Raw genomic sequence first — 26,748 nt, 5'->3', positions numbered from 1 at the left:
TGTTCTAGATATCTCCCCAATTCGCGATGTTAAAGGCATTTTTAACGTCAAATGTTAGAAGCAAACATACTTTGCGAGCTTTGAGACTACCAGACCATGTTCTTCTTGCAGTCTCTATCACCTTCTGAATCGCGTCGATCGTCGATCTACCTTTCCGAAACCCGTATTGGCGGGTAGCAAAACCTCCAGCACGGTCAATGTCGTTTCGAAGTCTGCCTTGAATGAGCTTTTCGAACAGTTTCCCAGCGATGTCAAGCATGCAGAGTGGTCTAAACGAAGAAGGTGTTGAGGTTACCTTTCCTTTGTCCAACAGGACCAATCTCTGCCGCTTCCAAACCGTGGGAAAAGTGCGAGTTGCAAGACATGCATTGTAGGAGCCCAGGAGTATGTCCGGGTATTCCAGGGCTACAGTCTTGATCACCAAGGCTGGAATGCCCTCTGGGTCGGGTGCTTTTCCTATCTTGATGGTCTTTGCCGCGTCTTGCAGTTCCTTGGTAGTAAAGGGAGTCGTTTCGCCACTTTTAACATAGTGTCTCTTCCTCCGCGGCGGGTGTTTGAGAAACAGCTCCGCCACGATGCTATACATCACGGAGGGCGGTTTTGGCGCTTCTAGTGCAGCTTTTCCAAGTCGTTTAGTGACAATTTGGTAGGCTTTACCCCAGATATCATTGTTGAGGTCATTGCATAAGTCTTTCCATACCGTCGCTTTCCTTGTTTTGATGGTTTCATTCAAGGTTTTTTTGCGTGCTTGTACTCGTTCACATACAGTTCCTGATCGGGTGAACGTTTTGCTGCCCTCGTTGCGCAGCGACGTAGCACATGGCATGTTCTTCGTAATTCTGCTATCTCCGGTGATCACCAGTATGCCGGTCTGTGTGTACCCCGAACTTTCAGTCGTGGCATAGAAGCGTTTCATGAGTCGAGAATAATGTTCATGGTTCTTGTCACTATTTCTTCCGTCTCCTTGCGGGTGCTTGGACTGGGGTTTCTCTGGAGAGTTGGTATGCTCCGTATGAAAGAAGTGCGTAGAGCATCGACGTCAAGCTTGCTAGCGTTCCACTTCCTTTTGTATAGGGTGCACTGCGGAGCCGAGCCAGGTACAAGTCCAACACTGAAGGTCACATACTGATGGTCACTACCATTGTATTCTTCGGATACGGTCCAGCTCTCAATTGTGTTCCCAATCCTTGGGGTCGCTAACGTAATGTCAATCACGGATTCTTGGTACCCTGGTCCCCGGAATGTCGTGGTATTTCCAGTATTCAGTACAATGAGGTCAAGTCTTGCTGCGGCATCAGCGACTTCATTTCCTCTGGTATCAGAGAACGCTGCGCCCCATTCTGCCGATTTGGCGTTGAAATCACCAGCAACAATGACTCCGCCGTTGAACTTGCCGATAGCGTCCTCTATGGTCGCCAGTTTCTGACGGAACACACTGATTCCCTCGTTAGGCGAGAGGTAGACGCTCATGAAGTAGGCTGTAGGGGTTTCAATCCAGACAAAGCCTGCTCCACTTCCGCTGTTGATTGCGGTAATGTTTTTTGTATTTGCGATCGATAGTGCTGCTGTCCCAGTTTCATCTGCGAACCATAACCCGTCCTGGAAGTTTGAATGTTGTTCGGAGATGATGCAGATGTCGACTTTACCGTCAAAGATCCTTTGGCGAAGGAGGTGTTGTGCTAGTATGCACCTACTCAGATTACCTTGAAGGACTCTGATCATTTTTGTGCCCTTGTCGCTTCAGCTAGGGCTGCACGGAACGCTTTACAAGCTCCGGAGCCCGGGATGTGACACAAGCTGTCCTTAGCATCATTCGGACATAGAAAGCACTTCGGTTGCTCGATGCAGTCGGCTGCCTTGTGATTTTCTCCTGCGCATTTAAAGCAGCACTTGCTGCGGTCTGGCCCATCGCAGGAATGCATCGCGTGCCCATACCCGAGACATCTCGCATAGCGTACCACTTTCGCTACCAGCCGTACGCGGCAGCTAACCCCCCTACCCTATATGCGAGCCTTATCGAGTGCTTTGACCGCATTGGCCTCGTCAATCTCGCAAAAAAGCCGCTCTTTGACCTCGCGGTGCTGTCTTCAGTTTTGCGGGTCATTTCTAGCAGAACGCCCCCGCACCTCGTTTGTTCTATTGACTTTATGTCCACTCCGGTATCTGTCGGGTTGACCTTGGCTTTGATCTCCTTAAGAAGATCAGCGTACTTTCGACCCTCGGTTGGTAGCACAAGAATGGCGTTTGTTCTTGGTTTTCGACGATCCACCTTACGATGACTGATTGCCCGCGGAACGTCGTTGGCATGTGGTTTTTGACCCACCTTCGATTCTACTGCCAAGTCCTGTTGCATTTTTTTCTTTTTCCTCTTCCGAGTCACCTCGGTCCAGGTATCCTTAGCCTGCTAAGGATATATATATATATATATATATATATATATATATATATATATATATATATATATATATATATATATATATATATATATATATATATATATATATATATATATATATATATATATATATATATATATATATATTCTCACGTATTGATTCACGGATGGAAAAATGTGATGACACTATATTCCGGGATATCATCCGTTCGTTCGTTGAACTCCGACTGGAATCCTGCAAATCCTGCAGACGTTTCGCCAAAATCTCACTTGGCATCTTCAATGCTCGCGCTTCGTGTGTTCGAAGTGTTTTCGGAGCGCGAGCATTGAAGATGCCAAGTGAGATTTTGGCGAAACGTCTGCAGGATTCCAGTCGGATGCAGGATTTGCAGGATTCCAGTCGGAGTTCAACGAGCGAACGGATGATATCCCGGAATATAGTGTCATCATATATATATATATATATATATATATATATATATATATATATATATATATATATATATATATATATATATATATATATATATATATATATATATATATATATATATATGTATATATATATATATATATATATGTATATATATATATATATATATATATATATATATATATATATATATATATATATATATATATATATATATATATATATAGTTTGTTTTTTCTTAGACCTTCTCTATATTTATGTTTAGCTTTTGGTTCTTGGATTATAGGTCTTTGTATTAAAAGCGATTAAAATTTTTTTTGTCCATATATTGACGTTTCGGTCTTCTATGACCTTCTTCAGACAGGGGTACAGTCTAAAATTATGTTATAGTACAGTTCTTTTTTTTTACATATACACAACGGAATTACAAAGAACCTTACCAAAAAGAGACAAACACAAATCTTAAAATTGAAGAGGTAGCATATAAACTTCCATATGATGCTACCTCTTCAATTTTAAGATTTGTGTTTGTCTCTTTTTGGTAAGGTTCTTTGTAATTCCGTTGTGTATATGTAAAAAAAAAGAACTGTACTATAACATAATTTTAGACTGTACCCCTTTCTGAAGAAGGTCATAGAAGACCGAAACGTCAATATATGGACAAAAAAAATTTTAATCGCTTTTAATACAAAGACCTATAACCCAAGAACCAAAAGCTAAACATATATATATATATATATATATATATATATATATATATATATATATATATATATATGAAACGTTGGGTCAAAATTTCATTTCATTTTCATCAACGTTAATATAACAAACTATCCTTCATTATAAACAAGGAGTCGTCCCTTTCAAACACCCTAAAAAATACCCATTTATATGAACTGACCAAGGTTGCGCTAAGCTTCGTTACCCACGTGACTAAAGTGGTGTTTATCATACCTTTAACTAACGTGGCGATCTCATTTTCAATGGATGATTTGGACCATAGATAAATTTTATTAAAATTACGTTTTTATTCTATTTGTCGAATATTTTCAAAACTCATATCGTTAACAATTTAAAGTATAGGTTCGGTGTCACATAACGCTAAAGGTTGTGTTGAGTTAATTTGAAATTCAAAATAAAGTTATTGATAACGCGCACATATTACAAATTAAGGCAAATAAATTGTTTTATCATTTCCGCGATAAAGCTCCCATGAAATGTTACTGTAAAATAGCCTTAGTTTTTCATCCTTCAAGCGCGTTACAAAAATAATTAATTGCATTTCTGGCATATTAATTTAATATGTCGTTTCGCATACTAGTTCTCTGTGGATTGGATAATATTATATGCACCTGAATTAGTAATTCCTTTCAAAATCACAGAGCTTAAGCCATTTTTCTCCATTTTAATAATGGCCCTATGAAATGTTTTTGGTTCAATTTTGAGTGATTTTTTATGAGCTGGTGGGAGTACTTATGACCCGCCCGATTATATGACCCAGTAATAGGAAAAATACAAGTAAACAATTTTGTTAAAACTGGCAACGCTGATTTGACGTGTGGGTATGCTGACGACCAAATATTTTGACAATTTAAACGAATTAGTGTTACTGGATATACCACAAACCGGTACTGATGGTTAGCAAGATCTCATTCATTCTCATTAAAAGATTAAAAGATTTTACTTTAGTTTTTAATGTTATTTTAATTTAGTTGAAGGTGATAAACTAAGCGCCAAGTTAACTACCCTAGTAGGTTAATGTGGCAAGGTAAAGCGATATTTTTGTTTAAAAAAAATTGTTTCGCAAAATTCAGTTTATATTTTTTTAAATAAAGTTTTACCAAAATAGATGATTTTTCTTAGGTGGACCTTATAACCCCACCAATAGCTTAAATATGGTTTTGTTTCACTAATTTGAATTTTTGTTAAAAATGACCATTAACTTTTTTTAATAAAGCAAATATATTAAATATATATTTATATGAACAATATATAATTTGCTAATCGGGGGATAAGGTAATCTACGGCTGAAAATTTGATTCATTGAGCAGTTTGTTTTTTATGTTAACACCGAAATTCGTCAATTTGAAATGCAGATATCAGACAACGTCGACAGGACAGTTATCGAACGTGCTATAAACATATGATTTTATGGACACTACTAATTCTTTCTATAATAAAAAAAAAAGATTTAGATAAAGCTGTATTAACACATGAATTTTTAAAATGTATAAAGGAACATTATACCCCATGAATCCCATTATATGGACTTCCTCGACAAATAGTGTCATTCACGAATTTACGTTACAGTGTCTTGCTTAACTTAGTTCTTAGAAATGAAACTGGCATTCAGAGGTAAACTAAATAACAAAAATTCAGTGGGGTTTCTTGAGAAATATTGACAATTGTCAATAGATTATTTTTCTAGATCAAGGGTATATCCTTTGAACTGTGAGGATTGTAATGCAGTTTGCAGCTGATAGCCTTGCAGGATGATCTCCATTAGGGTTCACGAACATCCTAGTTTGGCAAAAAAGGACAAGAGTAAAAAACGGATTCGGTCATATTTCAATTTGTGTCTGCGGGCGTTTGACTTGAGGTATGAGCACATCGCTAAATTTATGTACATTATTCCACATTTTTAAAAATTGCTTCTATAGGTCTGATGGTGCCCGTGTGGGCGAAACACGTGTAACATTTTATAAATAATTATTTATCGGGACCTTGATTACGGAGTTTGACTGGATCGTTATAGTTTTATGTGGTAAAGGACAAAAAATATGTTAGGAATTTCTAAATATTGTAATTGATTTGTAAAAAATGAGCAATTTCTTCACTGGAGTCGCTAGACATGAAAATATATTGATTGGAGAAGTTTGTATAGTAAAATAATAAAAATTGCCAAGTTTTTTAACATGACAATTAGCAATTGAAACTTATTAGGATAGTGGTGCTACAGGGCGCTTGTTTCGCTGTATTACTTAGCAATTTGCTTAAATTTCATGAAATATGCAAGCCCAAAACCCAATTTTCTTGATAAAATTTTTTTTACGGACGGAGCTACATTTACAAGACGTGGAATCTTTAATTGGAAAAATAATTATTTGTTTGATTCTGAAAATCCTTGTTCTAAACGCATTTTCAGAAAGACTTAAAGGTGAACATTTGGTGTGCCACAATTTTGAATTTCTGGATAATCTAACTGGATGACTTCCTTAAAAACCATTTAAAAGTACTCGTAAATGATGTACCACGCTCCTTAAGAAAAAATATGTGGTATGTATGTATAATGTGGATTTTTTGGTATTTTGGTATACGCTCACGAGGTAGGAATTACCGATGAAAATATAAGGAGCCGCGAATAAGCTCGAAAGTAATAGAAAAGTTTTGTTTAATATTTAAAGAAATTTAAGAGAGTGTATTCTAAACCATATTGAGGTAGATAGTGAACAATTCCTACGTTTCATTTAAGGTCTTTTTTATTATTACTACCAACATTTCTATTGTCAAATATCGTTTTCTTGTTAGTTCCCATATTTCTCAAGTAAGAAAAAAGCAATAAAAAGTAAAGCAAAAAATAAGCCAAAAGCGGCAGAGTTAGTCATCATGTTTCAATCACTTCCTTAATAATATGGTGAAACTAGCATCCTTTAAACCTATAACAGCCAATTTTCAGAATTCACCATAAACTTTAAACTTGGAAAGCTCCGAAACAATAAACATTTTTATGAGGCATGGTGCCACTATCTTCAGTTTAGAGAGTTTCTATTCTTTATGAATCACTCTGTATATTTTGCGTAAACTGGATTAACCTACTGAAAATGAAAATGGAACACGCAAATGAATAGGAGTCGATTAATAATAAACGCATTCTGCAATCCGTCAATGTCGTTAAAAACTACTAATTATTCTGGGGAAACGAGAACAAAGAATATACATCGACAAAAATATCATATCATTGAAGTGCTTGCTCCGACTAGCTTACCAAAGTATTGAGATATCTATACTTTGAATAATGAAAGTACTTTGAGTAATAAACTTATCTTTTTTTATCTCTAAATTTAAAATAGACACTGTTGTAAACCCGCTAGAGCTGGTTTGGCGACAACACTATAAATGAAATAAATCATCACTTGTTGCTAATCTATAACATCAGTAAAAGAAATAAAATTTCGAAATGATGTCGCATCATTGGGAACATTTTCTGCCATACCATTAAATCATAGTTTTAGTTCCTTTACCAAAATATTTGCAAAATATTGGCCTGACTTTATTTTTGAATTTACTTTCCTCCGTTCTAAAAATATTCTAAATCGAAAGTTATTCTCATTTATAGTATTATGTTGCTCTATAGCGGATAAGTTATGAGACGCCATGTATATCCACATTAGAAATACACCGGTTTAGGTTTTTGACGAATATAAAACTAACAGTCCGGTAGAAGATTGAATTTATCTTTTTATTTCAATAAATGAATCGTACCAAAACATTACAGAAAGTAAACAAAAATTTAGAATCCACATAGATAAAGAGTTGTTTTTAATATACTCTTATGCTTCTCACACTGTACAAAAAGCTAAATGGGTTAAATATGGTAACACATAAATTATCATATATACAAGACTTTACAATTTTTGTGAGGTTAAAGCGATTTATTTTAAAATGATTGCAGGCAAAATTCACTCCAATTCTTCATCCGACTGTGCGCCGGGTACATCTTCAGCGATGGCCTGAGGCTCCTCTTCATCATAATCGTTATCTTCCGTCGCAGCCGGTGGCCCAAAATCTGATTCCAAAGCTTTCGCTTCGGCTTCAAGTGCATCTAACTCGGCTTGCGCCTTTTCTAGTTCAGCTAATTCAGCTTCGGCCCGAGCCAATTCGTCCAATTCAGCCTGTCTCGCTGCTTCAGCTTCGTCGTCTTGTGGCGGTTGTTCTTCTTCTTCAAGGACTTCGGATTCAACAGGCGGAGGTCCCAAATCGGACTCCAAGGCTTTCGCTTCAGCCTCCAAGGCATCTAATTCGGCTTGTTGCCTTTCTAGTTCCGCAAACTCCGCTTCTTCCTGTGCCAAATCGGCTTCTTTTCTGGCAGTCTCAGCATCTTGCCTCGCCCGCTCAGCCAATTCAGCTTCGACTCTGGCTTGCTCGGCTAGCTCTTTTTCTTGCCTTTCCAGTTCTGCCAACTCGGCCTCCTGACGAGCCAATTCTTCGAGTTCCGCTTCTTGTCGTTTTCGTTCTTCTTCTTCCTCTTGTCGTTTCCCTTCTTCTGCCAGCTCGGCCTCTTGTCGGGCAAGCTCGGCGAGTTCCTCTGCCTGTCGCACCAACTCTGCTTCTTTTTCTTCTTCGGCCTGTCGCGCTATCTCTTCCAGACGTAAGAGTTGTTGCCGTTCTTCTTCCGCCTTCGCTTCTTCTTCCAATCGTTTCTCCTCTTCGAGACGTGCCCTTTCCTGTTCTTCCCTCCTTATTCTTTCGATCTCCGCCTATAAATAAATAGAACATTGCTAATATTAAAATTTAGGTTAACTACAGAACTGCTGATTCGATTTCGTTATATATGATGACGTTCGTTTGTGGAACTACAAATGGAATCCTGCAGACGTTTCGTCAAGATCTCATTTGGCAGTTTCAATGCTCGCGCTCTGAAATCACGTGGAACAGTGAAGGGGCGAAACGTATCCAGGATACCAGCCGAAGTTCAACAAACGAACCGATGGTATCCCGGAATATATTGTCATCACATTTTTCCATCCGTGAATCAATATTTGAAAATACATATAAATAAAAAGCTTCAGAAACGATGAAAAATATTTTCATTTAACTTTAAGTTTTAGGGATATACAGTGTTTAAAGCAAAAACCAGTTTGTGACATACTGTGTGAATTCCTGTTCACTGAATTGTTAAGGCTTTTAGAATCGATTTTGGAATTAATTGTTCTTTTTCGGTTATCTATACTTTCACAAAGTTCTCTTTTTATGGTGTTATGTTCGGTTAGTATAATTTTAACTTTTTGAAAATAAAATGTGTGTTTGGTGTCGCCACAATGGGTCTTTTTTTTGTTTTTCCTATATACACACTGTTGCAATTAGAGCATGGAATTTCATACACTACATTACTTCTTGAATTTTGTGTTTCTTGAAAATGGTCATTTAATAAATTCCACAAAAAAAATACAATTGCTTGAGATTGAGGAATAAGGTACTATTAATCTGATTGCGATGAAAGCAAATTTTGTTTTTATCTAACCAAACGCTACACATCTGTCATGTGGTTATTTAATGCTTATCGGAGTCGCTTGATGGCCTAACGTTTTAATTAGTTTAAATTTATCGTTACAAACAAAAATAGTGAATAAATAATAAAATTGAATAGTTTTCAACAATTGAATAATTTTGGATAGTTGACAAACCTAATTATTAATGCCTGAACAAGTGGTAATACGAAATATTTCAAAATGGCTAAGCATGTCAAAACGTGAAATATCAGCTCTTTGCTAGGTGCCCTTCGGAGATATTCTAAAAAAAAATAATAAAAAAAAATTTAATTATGATTTTAAGTATAATTTGGCACATTAAATAATAAATTAAGAACAATCCCTAATTTTTCCTAAAATAAAACTTTGAGCGTCAAATTATTTCATTCATATTTTAGGTTAGGAAAAAGATATTAAGATGTAGTTTTCACTGAGTTGTTGCGCCCTTATTTGACACAATTACACAGAAAAAATCATATCCTCGCATTTATTCTATTTTCAGAATTTTTTTCCATCTTCATTTTCCATCGAATCAGTAGTTGGCAAGAAAATTAACATTGATGCAAATTTTAGAGGTTTTTTGGGATATAATAAAGTCTAAAATTCCGAAAGCAAGTGAAAAATAGCTACGCCAAGACCTACTTGTCTTTTGACCTCCTCCTGACGTGCCAGTTCCGCTTTTCTTTCAAATTCCGCCGCCCTTTCCGCCGCCGCTTGGGCCGCTAATTCCTCTTGACGTGCCAACTCCGCCTTTCTGGCCGCCTCTTTGGAGAGAGCTTCCTGTCTCGCTTGTTCTTCGGCGATGATTCTGAAAATTTCGGGCAACATTAAAGTTAAACTTTAGTACCGCAATTTTTTTTTACGGTTTGAAGATAGTTATTATAGGCTACTTCGGACTAGTGTACAGTGATAAAATGGGAAATTCCCATCAAAATGTGCTTCTTGAGCTAATGCCCAAGCAAAATAAAAATATAGGTGTACCTCAAAATTTATTTTAAATGATTACAAAAGAACACTGTGAAGCTTACTTTAAGTTAAAAACCGAAACAAAAGGTTACTGTTATTTGTTTCAAATTTTGTTCGCCAAAAACTGACATTACACAAAAAAGTGCATGTGTAGTTTAATCCTATAACTTACTTAATTTTGAATAAGTAAGTAGTTAAGGGTTTGGCTAGACTTTTGTACGTAACGCTTGCTAAAGTGTACGATTTCATAAAATATATTTTTCAAATAAAACTCTTATTGTAACGAACACGCATAGTAGGCCCACTTGGACGTACCATCGAAGGCCTAGACTGCTATGTCAGTTCTGACGCGAGTGTCAGTCGGCAAGGAGTTGATACAGAGATTTTACCGAGTATAACCATTTGAATTCTGTTTTCATCCCAACAAACTGTTCCTACCCACTTTTATAATAATAAATACCGTTTGCTTGAGTGCGGGTTGTTACTCTAAGTTAGCGAGCGTAACATTATGTATTTAAAATAAAGAGTTTGTATCATATTACAATATCTGAAATGTACTAAGTTTTGCATTGTGTATTGTGTATGTATTAAGTTTTTGCAAAAAAATTATGTTGGGACAAACTGTTGTGCATCAATCCGTAAATTATAACGTCATGGGCGTCAATGCCCGTTCATCAGATAACTAACAATATATTAGCTTATAATTTAAATTTATTTATTTAATGAAAACTTTTTCCTGCCCTATTAAATCAATGCCAAACAGTGAAAATAGCTCACTTGCACTTGTTTCTTTTACTCTACACCTTTCTGAAATAGACTACAATAGTTTTGATTGCCAATGAACATTTAGAAATATTTTGCAGTTGTAGACCAGTTGTAGGATTTTGTGTCTTTGGCAAAAGTTGAAGGTTCAGAAGTTCCCCCAACAATCTTTAAATGGAGTGTGCAACTAAAAAATGGAGCCTCAACCAACTTGGTTTAAATTATGCAATTTAATATATATTTTCACGGACTTAGCGTCACCTGAACCAAACTTAACAAAATGATCTCGTCTCGTGTGATAATGTAAGTGCTTCTTCAAAAATTTAGAACTCAAAATCTTAGTCAATCACGCACCTCTCCTCGGCTAATCTGACCTCCTCCTTTTCTTTCTTCGCCCTAACTGCTTCGTCGACGTCTTTCGAGGACACGTGGTCTTTCTTTTCCTCTTCGTTGATAAAAGCGAGCCTCGCGGCTCTCGCTTCACGAAGTTTCCTCATCTCTTCAGCCGCCTTCTCGTCTTCCGGTTCCGACTTTTTAGCTCCGAATTTCCTTGACGGACGCGCAGGTGAAAGTGGAGCTGCAAATAATTGAAAGTCGATCGTTTAGGAAATGTTTGCTCGCTAAAGCGAACGTTAAATTTACTTAAGCTGATGGAACACGGCCACATATAATGTTCGCTTAAATTGCAATACAGATTAAAATCACACACACAGATGCGACGATAAAGCTTAGACATAGACAGACCAGAAACAAAACAACTGCAAACAACGTTGGTAATGATCGGATACAGCTATATATGGATTCATATAGCGCCTGTATGACAGACAGGGACATCAAAACATTAAACACGATATGTAAAATACTACCCTTCCGAAAGAAACTCCTGATGGCGATGTTGCCGACCCCAGAAGTTGGCAACCATGGCATGGCTTCTGCTTTCTATAAAAAACTGAAACGTCAATCTTTTTGGTTGACTATTTACACTTAACAATTTAACTGGTCTAAGGGTATTTTCATCTGAAGATTGAAGTTGTTCACTTCTTACGTTGAGCTCTACAATCATCCCACCTGAGCCTCATTTATCGCCAACATATCTCAGTCTCTAGACTCATCTAAATATTTTCAAACTCACTCTGTGGTAGTCTCACCTTGATCGATTATATTTATACTGCAAGGTTCGTTCCGAATGTCGATTTTCTCGCCCTGGTAATAGTAATAATGTCGTCTACAATCCTGGTAGAATAAACCTTGAAACAGTTCTTCCAGATAAAAGTCCCTCTAAACTCTGAGGACTAAAATCTCCTTTGAAAGTCATGTAGAGTCAACTGTTCAACAGGCATATCACCAAGTCATTTAAAGATTCAAGTCATTCGTTGTTGATTTTTTATAATTCGTCGGCCAGAAGAATTTTGGAGTTCGCTTGAGTTGTTTTTAATCTAATAATTCGATGAGAGACGCACTATATCTTAAATCATGGTATTAAAACATAACCGATATAGGTCTAATACTTTGCTTTATAATTACACGTTCAATTTTAAGTACGTTAATTTTTTATTAGTTATTGGTTATATTGTATACTTGCTGTCAAGGTTTGATAAATATTTGTGTTAATCTTGAGCTAGCTATTAATTGAAGATATTGCAATTTCTCCGTTGCTTTGAAAGTACATAACTAAATAAGTAAATAAATAAATATTATCATAATTTCTGATTCTATAAAATTATGAACGAAATTAATCCAAAAAACGTGTTTAATAGCTATATACCGAATAAAACATGATATATGATTTGAAAAGATTTATAATTTTAATCCAATATCCAATAAAATATATAACGTTCTACTCGTCTACATAAAACTATTGCGTGAGGACTTATTTTTACATTAAAACAATAATAAATAAACATATATAGCGGAACTGAAAATCTAATAGGCTACCAAGTGGCCTATTTGAAATATCAAAGTTGATGCTACTTTCTCGAAGACACGATCATCCCATCACTCTACATGATAATCATGATTTGCAATTAACGTTACCACTTCCTGGTTAGAGAAGTATCCAACTTTTTTTCCCCGTATTGAACAAAAATAAAAAAACTATTTTCAGTTATTAGTTACTACCATTTTAGGCAATGATGGTCATTATTCTTCATAAAAAAAAGTGTAGTGGTGTTAAGTTTGAGGATGTGGGGGCCAATTTTGAAACCCATATTTTCCTATCCACCTGTATTCAAAATTGGCATATAAAAATTGCCAACCTTTGCAATGATAATGAGGCACAGCTCCATCTAAGTGAAATCACATACATCGTCTAGTGTTTAATACAGAAAGTTTCCAATAACTCTAGAGCAAAGTGCGACAAAACAGACTAAATTATCTGCCGTTTCCAAATTTCATAAGCTCGTTGTTTATGAAACTTTAACTTAATAAACATCAGAATAATTATATTTCAGCCTCGTTCTTTAAGATTACACATCACGTAGTACCATGACCTCTAGCTAGTGACGCCACGAATTCAAAGCATGAAAACAAAAAATATACCCCGCCCGGTCCCTCTTCACTACCTAACGATATCATCATTCATAACTGTGCCTCGTGGGGTTGACGCTAGTCTTGTTGTTAGAGAGGGTGTTTTTTTTAAGTGTACTGGTAGTGTTGTGATACCGTAGTGATAAATAGATAAATGGGAAACGATCCATGAATAGATCGCAAAATTTTCTAAAACAAATTAAACGAATTGACGAATTAGAATGTAAGCTGTAATAATTGTTTCATCGGGAATTTTAGCTATCGAAGATCAGCGATTTTCAAAATTAGTTAACTGCACATTTTTTGACAACGACTGAGATAGGCTTTTGTCCCAGAAGTAAAGGGTTTCGTGTCTGGAGTCTACTTTAAAAAGTAAAACAATGACTAATTAAAGAACAGAAACCACCACATGTACAAAGTCTTGTCTCTCGGTAAAGGCGAGAGCCAGATTTCTCTGATCCGGAAGACTGTTTGCCATTGGCAGCCTTGGTTATAGGTGGTGTTACAGTGTCTGATGTGTTTGTGATGATCCAAACAAACCGATAGATAAGCAGTTATATTTGCACCCTGATTAGCTCAGGGGATTTCGCCCGAGGTGATCGCTAAGTGGCAGACACTCAGACACTGCTTGCAATAACAATGACTTCGTTGGGCTTGGTAATTCCCGAACTGCTAGAAAACAAAGTGGAGGGAGTAGATAGACTGGACATTTTAGAAAAATTATGTGATGTTGGAAAAGTGTGGGTTGAAGTCAATCACTCTTAATTGTTGGCTCGTAAAGCACATATTTTACCTGGACTGGCTAAAACTATTCAAAAGATCTTAGATGCAAATAAAATTGATACCCATTTGATTGGAGAGAATCTAACACAAAAGATTGATGAAGCAAAGGCAATCCGGAAAACAAGTTGGACATCGAAATTCAGTTTGAAGTTAATGTCAACGAGCTACCACACCAAGAAGCAATCTACTCTGAGTACCAGCAAGTTAAACTGGAAGAGCCCATCTGTTCGTCAATCAAGGCACGCGGTCGAACTCAACGAACGATATCAGGAAACACCAGGTTACCGTTATACCCAAGAAGTCAGAAGACGTTACTATTTAAAACACAGGTAACTACGAAAGCGGGAATACTAAGAGTTTTCTTAAAAATGGCCCTCATTAACAAGTGTCTCCTTTGTTTTATCCTGCATAGAAGATTACCTTTGCTAGGAAAGTGAAACAAAGTTTTGTTTCGAAAGAGCAACACTGGTGTAGCCAAGGATATCAGGATATAACATTAGCAGTAAATAGGTTGTTTATTATCGGGGCTATATAGTCTTGTACATTTGAAGAAGGTCAGTTAATTGAATCTTATTTTTTATTTCCCCAACTAGATGGTTCAAAAAGTTTTATATTAAATTTAAAATAGTTAAATAGGTTTATCGACAGACATAATTATTATCGCAGAGTGATTTTTAGGATCAGTCGATCTTCAGGATGCATATTATCTAATACCTATCGATAACAACAGTAGAAAATTTTTAAGGTTTGTTTTTAAGGGTAGATTATTTCGTTTTGTTGCTTGCCATTTGGTTTATGTACCAGCCTATATGTGTTTACAAAAATTTTAAAATCTTAACTACTTAAGAGGCGAGGGTTATGTGTCAGCTGTATATTTAGACGACATTCTTTTTTTGGGGCATCATACCATATCACATACATACATGCAACGGTACCCATATTTACTTATTTAGGTTTCCTTATAAATTATAAAAGAGTGCCCCGATTCCGCAAACAACTTGTACCTTTTTAGGATTTGTGAAAGACTCTGTAAAATTTACATTGAAGTTATCTTCAGAAAAAGCAAGTAAATTAATGGCTAAGTTAAGATGGTTTTCTGCTAGACGATGTTGTAGAATTAGAGAGTTTGCGCAGTTAGTAGGACATTCAATAGAAATTTGTAGCTCTCATCCTTAGTGATGGTGATTACGACCATCTTATGGTTATATCGAGGACTTTAAAAGAGGATTTCATGTACAGAATTCATCTAACCCAATCAGGAAATTTCAGTTTAAGTTGTAGGTGAACAATCTAGAAATAAGGAAATAAATACAAAATAGGATTTAGCAGATTGAGCTTTCGGGAAAACAATTTGCGGAACCCCAGATTGATTGTTTTTCATGAAGAGTGAACAAAAAATGCAAAGTGTGTATATCATGGAACAGATATCGTGCCTCATTAACCTTTACAATCTCGTTGTGGAAAGAGTACTTCTTTTATGCATTTCCACCTTTTTCTTTAGTTCTTAGAGTTTTGAAGAAAATAATATTGGAAAAATCGCAGGGAATCTTAGTTGTACCTTTATGGACTGCGCAATATTAATATCCAGTATTTCTTTCTCTGCTTTCATCAAGACATATTTTGTCGTTACAGAAACTGATTGAAGTGTTGATTTTTTTGGCTTTCGAGACTGCACATAGGGCACAGACGTTAACGATTGTTAATATTTTTAATAATAATATATATAATATAATAATATATAATAATATTTTTAAAAAATCTTAAATGATATTAGTGAGACATAGGGGCTTGGTAACTTTTAACTCGTACTAGTATTACCGTTCTTTGAGGAAAACCAGAACTGGGTGTCACAAGTACTCTTATACACTATTTAGACCGGACCAAGCGTTTAAGGGGTAATGTGAAAAACGTATTTGTTTCGTTTAGGAAACCGCATACGGCTGTGGGGACATAGACTATTAGTAGGTGAATTAAGTTTATAATTGCTTCAAGTGAGGTAGATACTTCACATTTTACAGCCTATAGTGTAAGGCATGCTGCCACTTCAAAAGCTTTTTTGAAAGGCATATCACTAGATACCGCTGGCTGAACTAAGTCCTAGGCAGTTTTTGCAAAATTTTATAACAAACTCATTTCAGAAGAAAAATAAAAAGAAAAAGACTAGAAGCCTGGATGAAGGGTTGTTATTTAATTATTAAGTGTTGAACTTAAGATTAGATTTAGATTAAGAAATTAGATTAAGTATTCAGTTGCTTTGTTAAGGCTGTCAGGCTATCGTTATATTATTTGTTACCCTTGGTCAGAAATCAGATTAGATTTTGTTAAAGTTTAATAAGTTCCTTGTTGTGGGCAATGTATTAGGTCGAATAAAAATGCTTTTTGCTTTAAATATCTACTTTATGTGTAATCTTAAAGAACGAGGCTGAAATATAATAAATGATCAAATGAACCTACAAAAGTGAAGTTCGATCGTAATTATATGAAAGCCTCGTTCGAAAGATTACATCGCAGCCTTAAAAGGTAGGAAACTAAGGAACCCTTACCCAACAGCATTTTTATTAGCTTTAAACGTTATGAATTATGATATCGATATCCGTCGGCGGTGAAGCGGACCCTCTTCACTATTTTTATGTTTTCATGCTTTGAATTCGTGGCGTCACCGGCTAAAGGTCACTACTTAATGGGTAATCATTCGAACAACGCTTTCATATAATTATGATCGAAATTCACATAGATAAGTTCGTTTAATCATTTAATTTCGCAGGTTCTATAGGTGACATAAGAGTACATTCTCTGGTAAGTTAAAAGATATGGTGCCCCATTCAAATTAATTAAATTTTTTGGTTATAATGTATAAAACGTTTTTTTTACAATTTTGTTATTAAATATGGTCTATGGTTACACTGAAGTTTAAATTACACTGGTGTAATTTAATTACATGTTTTGTATTAAAAACCTTGAGATTCAGGTATCAAAAACCTTATTGAAACACACGCTTATTTCATTGCTAGAATCCAAAACACTTTGATACTTTTTGGATAATCTTTACAGTACGAAAGTAATTTTATAACCATAACCAGAACTTCACGAATCCCAAGAGTAAAACCATTTGAAAACTTATATTTCGGATCAATATACCGTGCTGTGTAGTGCGAATAACCGTGCAGCCCTGTGTGCCGACCGATATCGTTTATTAATAATGAATTGATTAATAAATAAATTAATTAACACAGTGTTAAAACAATTGGAAATATTTTTTTGCGTGCACTAGTTACGAAACACAATTAACTGGACACGATAAAGGTTATATAAAATCACGGAGCTGTGTTATTATACGCTAAATTTGCATTAATATTGAACCGCCAACCAAAATAAATACATAAATGTTTGCGCGTTCGATATTTCAAACGGAAAACCGGTGAGTCAGTTAACTCGGCCCACACATTTCGCGTTAATATTTAAAATTTTCCACCGAGTGTATAGATTCTGGAATAAAATAAATGATGGAGCGCATTCCTAACATAGTTTCGAACGGGTGAGCGTGGCGTCTCGCACATTTCAATTTTGCCAAGTACTCCCACTTGCGTTTGCGAAAATTAATTTGACAGATATGTCTGACTACCTTATTTTAATTTACTTTATATTTATAGAGCCTTGAGAGATTCGATGATATTCAAAATGTTACCAGGTTCAAAATAATGTACTATGAAACACCCACATTCTTCTAATATTATTTGCAAATCCCCTTTATTCTTCCTACGTCGATTAGTGGTAAATTGAACTTGCTGACGACAATTATTTGATGTCATTGAGTCTATTGTTAAGAGACATAGGTTTTAAATTTCAAAAAGATGCCGCAAGACGAGTAATCATGGAACTTCCTGGTATTGCAGCTCAAGATGGATTCATATCTACAACAGAAACAGAAAGCTTTTATACCAGTTTGTCTTCTTGAATGGGAATTGTATTTTTGCAAATGGTACTATTAACCACTCAGGAAAAGACAACAACAAAGGAAGTGTTTAAAGTACGAATATTGATAGCCAGAGGTTCACATGTTCACATGCTAAAGAGTTGTATTAGAGGTACAAATGAAATGCTTTTTTTGATATATCATACCTCATGCTCGCAACAAAAATTTATTCGACTATTATGGTGAAATGAAGCAGGTAAACTTTCTTCGATGGTTCGAAAGTCAACTATTGAAGACCTTGACTGAACCATTTATCAATGTTATCGACAAGGCTCACAGGATGTTTAATAAAGACACAAGAATAGCTCGGGGACCAAGGTTGAAATTCGGAATTATTTAACCGACAAAATTCGCAGAGTTTAAATCTTTTAACCTTTGCAGTACGGTACCTACAATAGCAAAATTTTATGCATTATATGCTCAACTGCCTATCTTTTAGGAATAAACCAATTTTACGCTAACCTCCATATCACTGTACTTTTAACCCGAATGAACTAATTTAAGGAAGTACAAAAAACCATTATAACCGACATAGTGGCAGAGGTGGCATGCTCAAGATGTTTGTTTAAAAATGTGGCAAGAGGCATTGGAAAATATTACCTCTCAAATGTGTAAAAATTTTATTACCAATACAGAAGGAATAATTGAAAAGTATACCACTTAGAGAATAAGTAATGGACATGCAAGGGATTCCTCCACTTATTTTTAGTAATTTCGAATAGTAAATGAAAATATTGCACATGTATTTAAATATTCGTAATATCTCATAATTAATATTTAGAGGTGCTGAATGTTGTTGTTTTTTTATTATGACTAATAAATGAGTAAATCCCATCAAGTTGTTTTCAGAGGAACTTTCACAGGCCCCTGAATTACTATTTACCAACTTGTTAACCATCCTACATTTCGCGTTTTCAACAACCGACGCAGGAGGATTCCAGAAGATTTGTATATAGGTTTTCAAAAAGTTTTAGTTTACTTTTACTTAGATTACAATTCTACCATGATTAGTGTGTTAATTACTTTTATACCATATAAGCTTTCACAAAATGTGACGTATCTTTTTTTTTCAGAGACACTTCCACAGGCTACTGTAATACTATTCACAAAAGTTCTGGACTTATCCTGCGTCGGTTGAAACAAGTTTCAGTTAAGCTCTAAAGAAGCTAACAGGATGATTGACGAAACGTTAGCAAGTTTAGCTCAATAACCCACGCAGGAGGAATCCAGAAGTATGGTAAATAGTATGTGAAGTATCAAACTTGCAATTTTCTAAATAATTTTTCTGGTTTTTTCGGTAAGCTGCAGAGAAATTTTCGGTTTTCGCCACCCGCTTTTTCGTTAAACATTAAATACCCCAAACAGAATTATGCCGCCTTGTTGCGTTCCCGACATACAGGGTGAAATACAAAATCATCATCATATCATATTTAGCACACTCTATAAAATAAGATATATGTTTTCGGGATATAGTTCCAACATAGTATTTTTTAAATAGCATAGTTTGTACTTTTAGTGTCAAAGATTTCGCCTTTATTTTCTCTTTATAATGATTATGACTTATGACATTATGCACTTCTAGCACAAACGGATCCTTAAAAACGCATTATTATAAAAAAAAGCTAAATTGTCCATAGAAAATTAAAACGAATAGTATATTAATAACCATTTTTTACTCTAAACTTGATAAACTTAATGATGGCATGACCAAAAAACTGTTTAAAATGGTTTCCTCCTTCCCGAACATACAATTGGCACACAGTGCCAATTTTTTTAGACCATTCATAATTATCCATTAAATTTTCCACAGATTTAAATGTCTGAATGGTTGCATTTATGCTGCTCTATAGTATACGGTGTTGTGGTGTTTTTAAGTAAGTGCACACTTATAATTTCTGCATTGTGGGTACGAGCTTCGTTCTGCTATAATTAAATATTGCAAAGATTCGCAAGCGGCACGTTATAAAATAAATCTGGTAGTATTTGATTTATAATTGCTAGATATCTATCTGCTGTTAAATTATTATTGTAAATGTGAAATTAAATCTTTGTTCCCAATATAAAGTAGACGGTTAAACCCAAACCTTTCTTGTTTCTAATTGTTAAAAATTGATTTTCCGTCTACCAATACCTGTTATTATTATGCTACCGAAGTTGGGGTTATTTTGGATATTTTGAAGATGCTAGTTACAAAAATGTAGGCGCCTTTCTGCATTTCCAGGATGTTATTTGTTGCACTATATTTATTTTTTCTTTTTCAATTAACGCGCATACATGTATCTTGGTGTCATTATTTTTTAGTTTATTTTTGAATTCTGATTACCCATTTGGTATAGTCCGACACACGAGAAAGATCATGAGCGTAATAATGCTATTAACGTTATTATGTGCTCTTACGCATAATTCTAAAGTGTGGACACGACTATAATAAAAATACATCGCTGTACTGATAAAAGCTTACAAATCAGCTTTTATTGGCTTATTTATTATATATTTTTTTATCCAAAAGGCCTACTTAATTCTAAGTATCGTAGGAATGTTTTGGATAACCAGATAAAATTAGCAGATTACTCGTTTCGTATCATTTCAATTTTGCCATGTTTAGAAAAAAAAGGTATTGACAGAATTCAAAAAGTCCAAAAATCGTGCCTGCAATTTGTCCAAAGTATCAAAAAGTGTGAACCTATTTGTTTCCTAATAGAAGACACAAATTAGTTTTCGATGGAAAAATGGTAAAACTATCGTTGGCCAACTTCCTCCAATATGTTAAAAAGCATTCATCGAACAGATGTGCACAATTTAGCTTTGCGATTTCGTTGTCACCGCCACGTTATATGTTAATATATTAGGAAAATATGAAAGTGATTCAGAAGAAAAGTACCATTATTTATTATTCAAAATTAATAAACACTTTATAAAACTAACTTGTTTCCAAACTAGCATAAAAACTAATGCAAATTTCAAAATGAAAATTTCAGATTTGTATTTAGTCGTTTTGCTGGTTTATATACAACTTTATTTCATTAAATTTTCACATTTTCATCATTTATTAACAGCCTGTATACCTGAACGAACATTTAACGAACAATTAATTTTCTCAACGAGCAGAACATTTTAAAATAACTAAATACCAAATTTCAATTATTGGCCATTTTAAAAAAAGCTTACTTATTAAAAAATATTTTCAGTGATGCAATAATTTAATCATCTACAAGTATACGAGTTCAGTTTATCTTTCCAAATAGGCCATAAAAGGCGCTATTTCGGATATTGGTTTGAGAGCAGAATTCCGAGAAAACTTCTTTTTGTGGAGGAAAACTGAAGCAAGTGTTTTATTTTGTTCACCTATTGATTTTTATTGTATTACCTTTTTGGCATAATATAGGCGATGACACAATAACAAACAGTTCAAAAGTCGGATCCAAACACACCAACATCTGTATCTTTCTTTCCTTTCTTCTTTCTAATCCAAGGATAGCGTTAACAGAAAAAATTATTTTCCTTACAATTTATAATGATGGTCTCTTCGTTTTAAATCTATAGCATGTTTAAACTGTTATGTTAAACACTTAAAATAATATTTTGTGATGCTTATTTTTTATCTGTGTCATTATACTTTGTATGAGTTTCTTTCCAACTCAATGCAGACAATACTTATGTTTTAATAAGAATAAGTAATAAAAATTATCATGCAAAGGGTAATTGTAGCATCATATCACATTGAAGCACCAATGACTCAAAATCATATTCAATTTTGATTAAATCGTTAGGGCTTTTTTCAATTTTACAACATTTTTTCTCTGAGTGTAGTAATTTCAGAAGCACATGACATCTTTCTTTGCTTCCTCCAAACTTCATAAGCCAATAAAGAGGTATCCTATTGTTATCGTGTATTAGAAAAACTCTATGATGAACCATATATCATGGTAGCGCTGGTTAAGCACTATCACAATGGCACAAAATTTTCCAAACACCCGAAAAGTTTTTTCTTTGTCGATTGTTTTGTATTTTGTGCGCGCGTTTTAATCCTAAATTAAAATAAAACAAGACGTAGGAAAATATTATTTTATTGAACACATTGCGATGTCACAGAACACAGTTTTCGAATATTTTTTTTTGAAGGCACACCGTATAAATTGCCGGAGCATAAAACAAAACGTTACAACATTAAAAATAAAATTGATCCGTGCACATAAAAATGACTTACTCTAAAGACGTGTAAGGCGCATAGTAGAGAAAAGGGGTGGGGCAAAATAAACGTATAGCGGGAAGAATACAAGGATTATTCAGCGGATTCGGTTATCTCAGTTATTTCTGGCTTGTCTTCGTCTACCTTTTTGTCAGCTGCAAGTAAAGAAAACCAACCACATCAATACACGCGTGTTAGATACAGATCAAAGTCATGGAATAAACGTCGGATGATATTCGAGGAAAGGAACATGTCGCCATATTTGTTTTCATCCTTCTCGCCTTTTTATTTTATTTTCGCAAATTTAAAATAAAAGCGAAATCGAAATAAGCGTATATTCTAATAAGCCTCAAAAACTTGCTTTAATGAGTCCAATTACAAGAATAATAAAAGCCGCAACAGGCACGAAAAAGGCTTTGTAAAGTTTCATTTTTTTGCTTTGCGGCGCTTGCAGAGCTGACTTAATTTCCGAACAGGTCGCTAATGAGATAGAAAGAGGTGTATAGAACAGTGGCGCGCTCCCAATGAAGCCTCATCAAAATCTATATTTCAAATTCGTAGTTTGGAAACGAAACATTTTATTAAAAAATTTTAAGAAAAAAGCAGAAAAAAAATTTAATCAATTCAAATAAGTCATAGAGCGTTTGATTTTTGTCTTTTTGACAGTAGGTTTGAGCTTAAATCTTTCAATACTGCTTAAATATTAACCAGTTTGTCTCTTTTATTCCAAAGATTCCAATGTGAAAATGAGATCATAAAATATTAAGAGAGATGAAATTGCAGCGGTTACAAGATAAGGAAAAATTCAAGGCGAAAACAAAAACCTTTCAGGCGATCTTTATTAAAAAGAAATTTATTGGTCCCAAATTTTAAAAGAATACAATAGTAATTATTTTGAACGAAATTGAATTTCAAAAGTAAATTTAAACAAAATAAGGGGTAATGGTTGTTTTAATTTAAAATCATGCCTCCATTATTATATTTTTGTCTTACATAAAAAATTCTATGCAACATATATATTGTAGCTTTTACAAAGTTCTTTCGTTGAGAGAAAATATATTTTAGAAATTTTTGCGATCATGGAAATGATTACTACTTTTCAACCATTTTAGCTACAAATCTGAAATTGGATTTATGGTTTGACAATGAGATGCTGTATCATAGTAGAAAATATAATTAAATGTGAATTTCAAAGAACTAGAATAATGAAAGGGCAGTCAATTTTTCAGGCAGTCTTTAAAAAAAAATTGGCATCACACCAACATGATAAAGGCTTCGTTTTATAAAGTCACTGTAGCCTAAATTGCAATCCCTTTATACTCGCTTTCGAGTGTGATGAAATCGATCCATCTCAAAGCAAACAAAATTGAATTCCGCCCTTGATTCGGCAGCTTTCCGATTAAATTTGTCTAAAGAGGCGAAAAGGTTGTAAACGAAAGTGGCAACGGGAGGAGACTTTGATGTGACATGTTATGGCCGGACGAGATGAAAAATAAATCAACTGAAAAACGAGGTCGGTGATTTCTAGAACCCATGTTATTTTTTGCGTAGCTTTTAAAAATCTATCAGGGATGTCCAGTTTTGTAACTTATATCAGTAATTTATTTGAAGGTCCCTTTTTGACAACAGAGATACAAATAAAATTGTCGCGTTTGTGTACTTTTGATATAAAGAAACTGTCTAGAAATCTTGTAGATGCTTTACGTATAGTTTGGATCAAATAATTTTTGACACATTTTCTAAAATTTAAATCCCAAACACCTTACATATTTTTGCATTTTATGCTTCCTCTCTGAAATGTTTATATGATACCCTATTTGAACACCTTGTATCTAACTGCTTTATCGGTTTTAGCCATATAGCTACTAGAGATATAGAACCTTGCTTAATGCCGATAACACAAGAACTTATAAAGCAACTAAGACAATTTTTTTGAGAAGCAGCAATCAACATGAGCGTGAGCGAAATTTAAAATCTCGTTTTTAACCAATATTAACCAGTTAACCATTGAATGCCCTAATTCAATGACCAACATGGATGCTGACACATCATCAATAAGTTTAGATGCGGCGTTTTTACGATAGTTATTTTCTCAAAACATGTTCTTGATAAATCGTTGTTTAGAGGCACATCAATTTTTAGCGTAGTAGGGGTAATATATTATCTAATAGCTATATGGTTTTTAGGTAATACCTATTGGCCTCTTTTGTTACCTATGGATTCATTTTTTTCCATTATGTTGGTATACTTTAAATTTAAATAATCGATTTAATACCCGGCTTACTTAAAAATACGTTTTTGTTACTACCTTACTATGTATGATTTGTTACTACGAAAAGATTTTGGGACACCAACATTGGTAATTTAATTAACTCTTCTAGTTATTTGCCTAAAATATTTACGCATATTAGATATTAGAAAAAGTACGGATGGACACCATGTTTTTTTTAAATGTTTTGACGAAACTTGGTACCGTCGCATTAAAATTAAAAAACAATTACGATTTCATTTAAACATAACTGGGAGAAATCATAATATACAAAAATATATGGGGAGGTTCGATTATAAGTACACCACCGTACTCTACGTAAAACACTACGTCATGCTTAAAGTTTTGGTTTGACAGATATTTGACGTCTCAAAATAGCAGTTCTATAAATATTTCAACAAATGGGAAGAAAAATTAGACATCGTGAACAGCGAAGCATAATGAACTGACACGTACTTAATCTACATTATATAAAATATAAAAAAATATGTATTTCCTTTCCTCGTTAATCACACGAATGAAAATGTATAAGGATCTCAGTTTTAAATTTATATCGAAAGTTGGACCTTTCAAATATTGCCACATAAAAAATAAGGCGAAAATAAGCGAGGCCCGATCGAGGTCAAAGCGGAACCTGACAAGCTCTGACCTATAAAGGCCGTAATTTAATCTGAAAGGCCTTGTAACATTATCCAATGCGGAGGCTAATACTGCCCCTGCGAAATGAAGAAACTTGTTTTCAACATTTAGCTAACTGTGATACTGTGATTACATATATTGGTCTCCGCTTGCCTTAAAACGTTTTTTAATGATTTTCATAATTTTCTGTAATCAAGTACATATTTTCTTACGAAAATTCCTTTTAATCCACCTAAATAGTGACTTTCGGCTTTGAGGTACCTGGTGATAGTGCTCATTCATTGCTGCATGACCACTACTAAATCTGTATGCATAGTATTGTATGTTGCCTAATTTCTTAATGTCAACTTGAATTGATGACATATTTTCAGCTCCCACTGAATAGTTATCTGCTCAGGTCTGCTTGATACATGAATTGAACCTTGAAAGCTATATTGAGAGTCATGCCTGTTTAATTTTTTCTTTGGAGTCAGCTTCGATTGAACAATGCCTCTGTGAGTTTGCCACAGGTAAATTATGTCTTTTAAGTCTTTGGCTTTAGCCGGATACGAATACGACAGACGGTTGAAATACACATTTTTTTACATATTTACAAGGACAATGTTAATAAATAAACTGAACTTCGAAGTGAAATTTTGTAAGACAATAATTAAAGTGCGTACTGTTTTAAAAAAATGAAAAAATGTTTTTTTTTGTTAATGGTAATTGCTTTATCTCTTCAAGGAAAGTGGTGAGGGTGTGTGAATATTTTATTAAAAAAATATCACGTCTCCCAAAAAAATTAACGCATTTAAATAAACCTGAAGTCGTTAACAGAAGCTTTTCCTAAGCTATCAATAGTGCAATAAGTTACACAATTGTGATTGGTTACTCCGCCACCATGTGGATTTTTCTGACACTTTCGCAAAAAAATAATTTTATGAAAAAACAATAAATGCAAAGTTATTAATGTAGTGAGACAGTAAGGGCTCAAAAACCCAGTGAAAACCAAATCTTAATATGTATATCCTAACCTAAAATGCTAAAATAATTTTGGGAAAATTTTTACTTTACAGATGGTTATTAATGTCTAATTATCTCAAATTTACCAAATAAGGTGCTAATTTCTTATTTAGGATGCCTATTGATATTTAAAAGGAAAATAAAAAATATTTATGTTTATTGCTTTTTTTTACATTCAATCGAAAAACATCAATTTACTCCGTAGCTGATATTTTTTCCCCAATTTTGCCATTTAAAATTGTGTATGATGGGTAACTCGATCATTAATAAATTGTTTGCAATTAACAAATCCTATTAACTATTTAAGTTGTAGATTAAGAAAAATCAAAGACAAGTTTTCAATAGATTTTACTCTTCAATCTGAGCGTCCATAAATCCATTAAGGTACTATTTTTGGTTGTTTTCAATTGAGATTTCATAAAAATGGCCTGCAGTACGATCACATTTATACAGTTTAACAAACGAAAAAAAAAATCCACAATTTTTAAAAAGCACATTACTGTTTGTCTATCTTATTGATAAAATGTCTCTTTTCGTGAAATAAAATTTTGACAAATTTTCAC

At 34.3% G+C, this 26,748-nt stretch overlaps 2 protein-coding genes across 2 annotated transcripts in view; both read right to left on the bottom strand.

The window, feature by feature from the left end:
• Positions 1-912: 912 nt before the first annotated feature.
• Positions 913-1,722, bottom strand: LOC132701656 (uncharacterized). The gene has a single exon (XM_060669751.1). The coding sequence runs from the start codon at positions 1,720-1,722 to the stop codon at positions 913-915; it is 810 nt and encodes a 269-aa protein (XP_060525734.1).
• Positions 1,723-7,292: 5,570 nt separating this feature from the next.
• Positions 7,293-26,748, bottom strand: part of LOC132701657 (uncharacterized abhydrolase domain-containing protein DDB_G0269086-like) — a 105,677-nt gene continuing 86,221 nt past the window's right edge. Inside the window, exons 7-9 of the mRNA XM_060669752.1 lie at positions 11,159-11,381; positions 9,719-9,884; positions 7,293-8,305 (exon numbers count right to left, since the gene is read on the bottom strand). Coding sequence (XP_060525735.1) covers positions 7,508-8,305; positions 9,719-9,884; positions 11,159-11,381 — 1,187 coding nt within the window. The 3' untranslated portion in view covers positions 7,293-7,507. The remainder of the gene's footprint in view (positions 8,306-9,718; positions 9,885-11,158; positions 11,382-26,748) is intronic.

Source organism: Cylas formicarius, unplaced genomic scaffold (genome assembly GCF_029955315.1).
Source record: "Cylas formicarius isolate icCylForm1 unplaced genomic scaffold, icCylForm1.1 PGA_scaffold_58__1_contigs__length_289150, whole genome shotgun sequence".
Lineage (NCBI taxonomy): Eukaryota > Metazoa > Arthropoda > Insecta > Coleoptera > Brentidae > Cylas > Cylas formicarius.
This window is presented reverse-complemented; position numbering and strand designations above follow the sequence as displayed.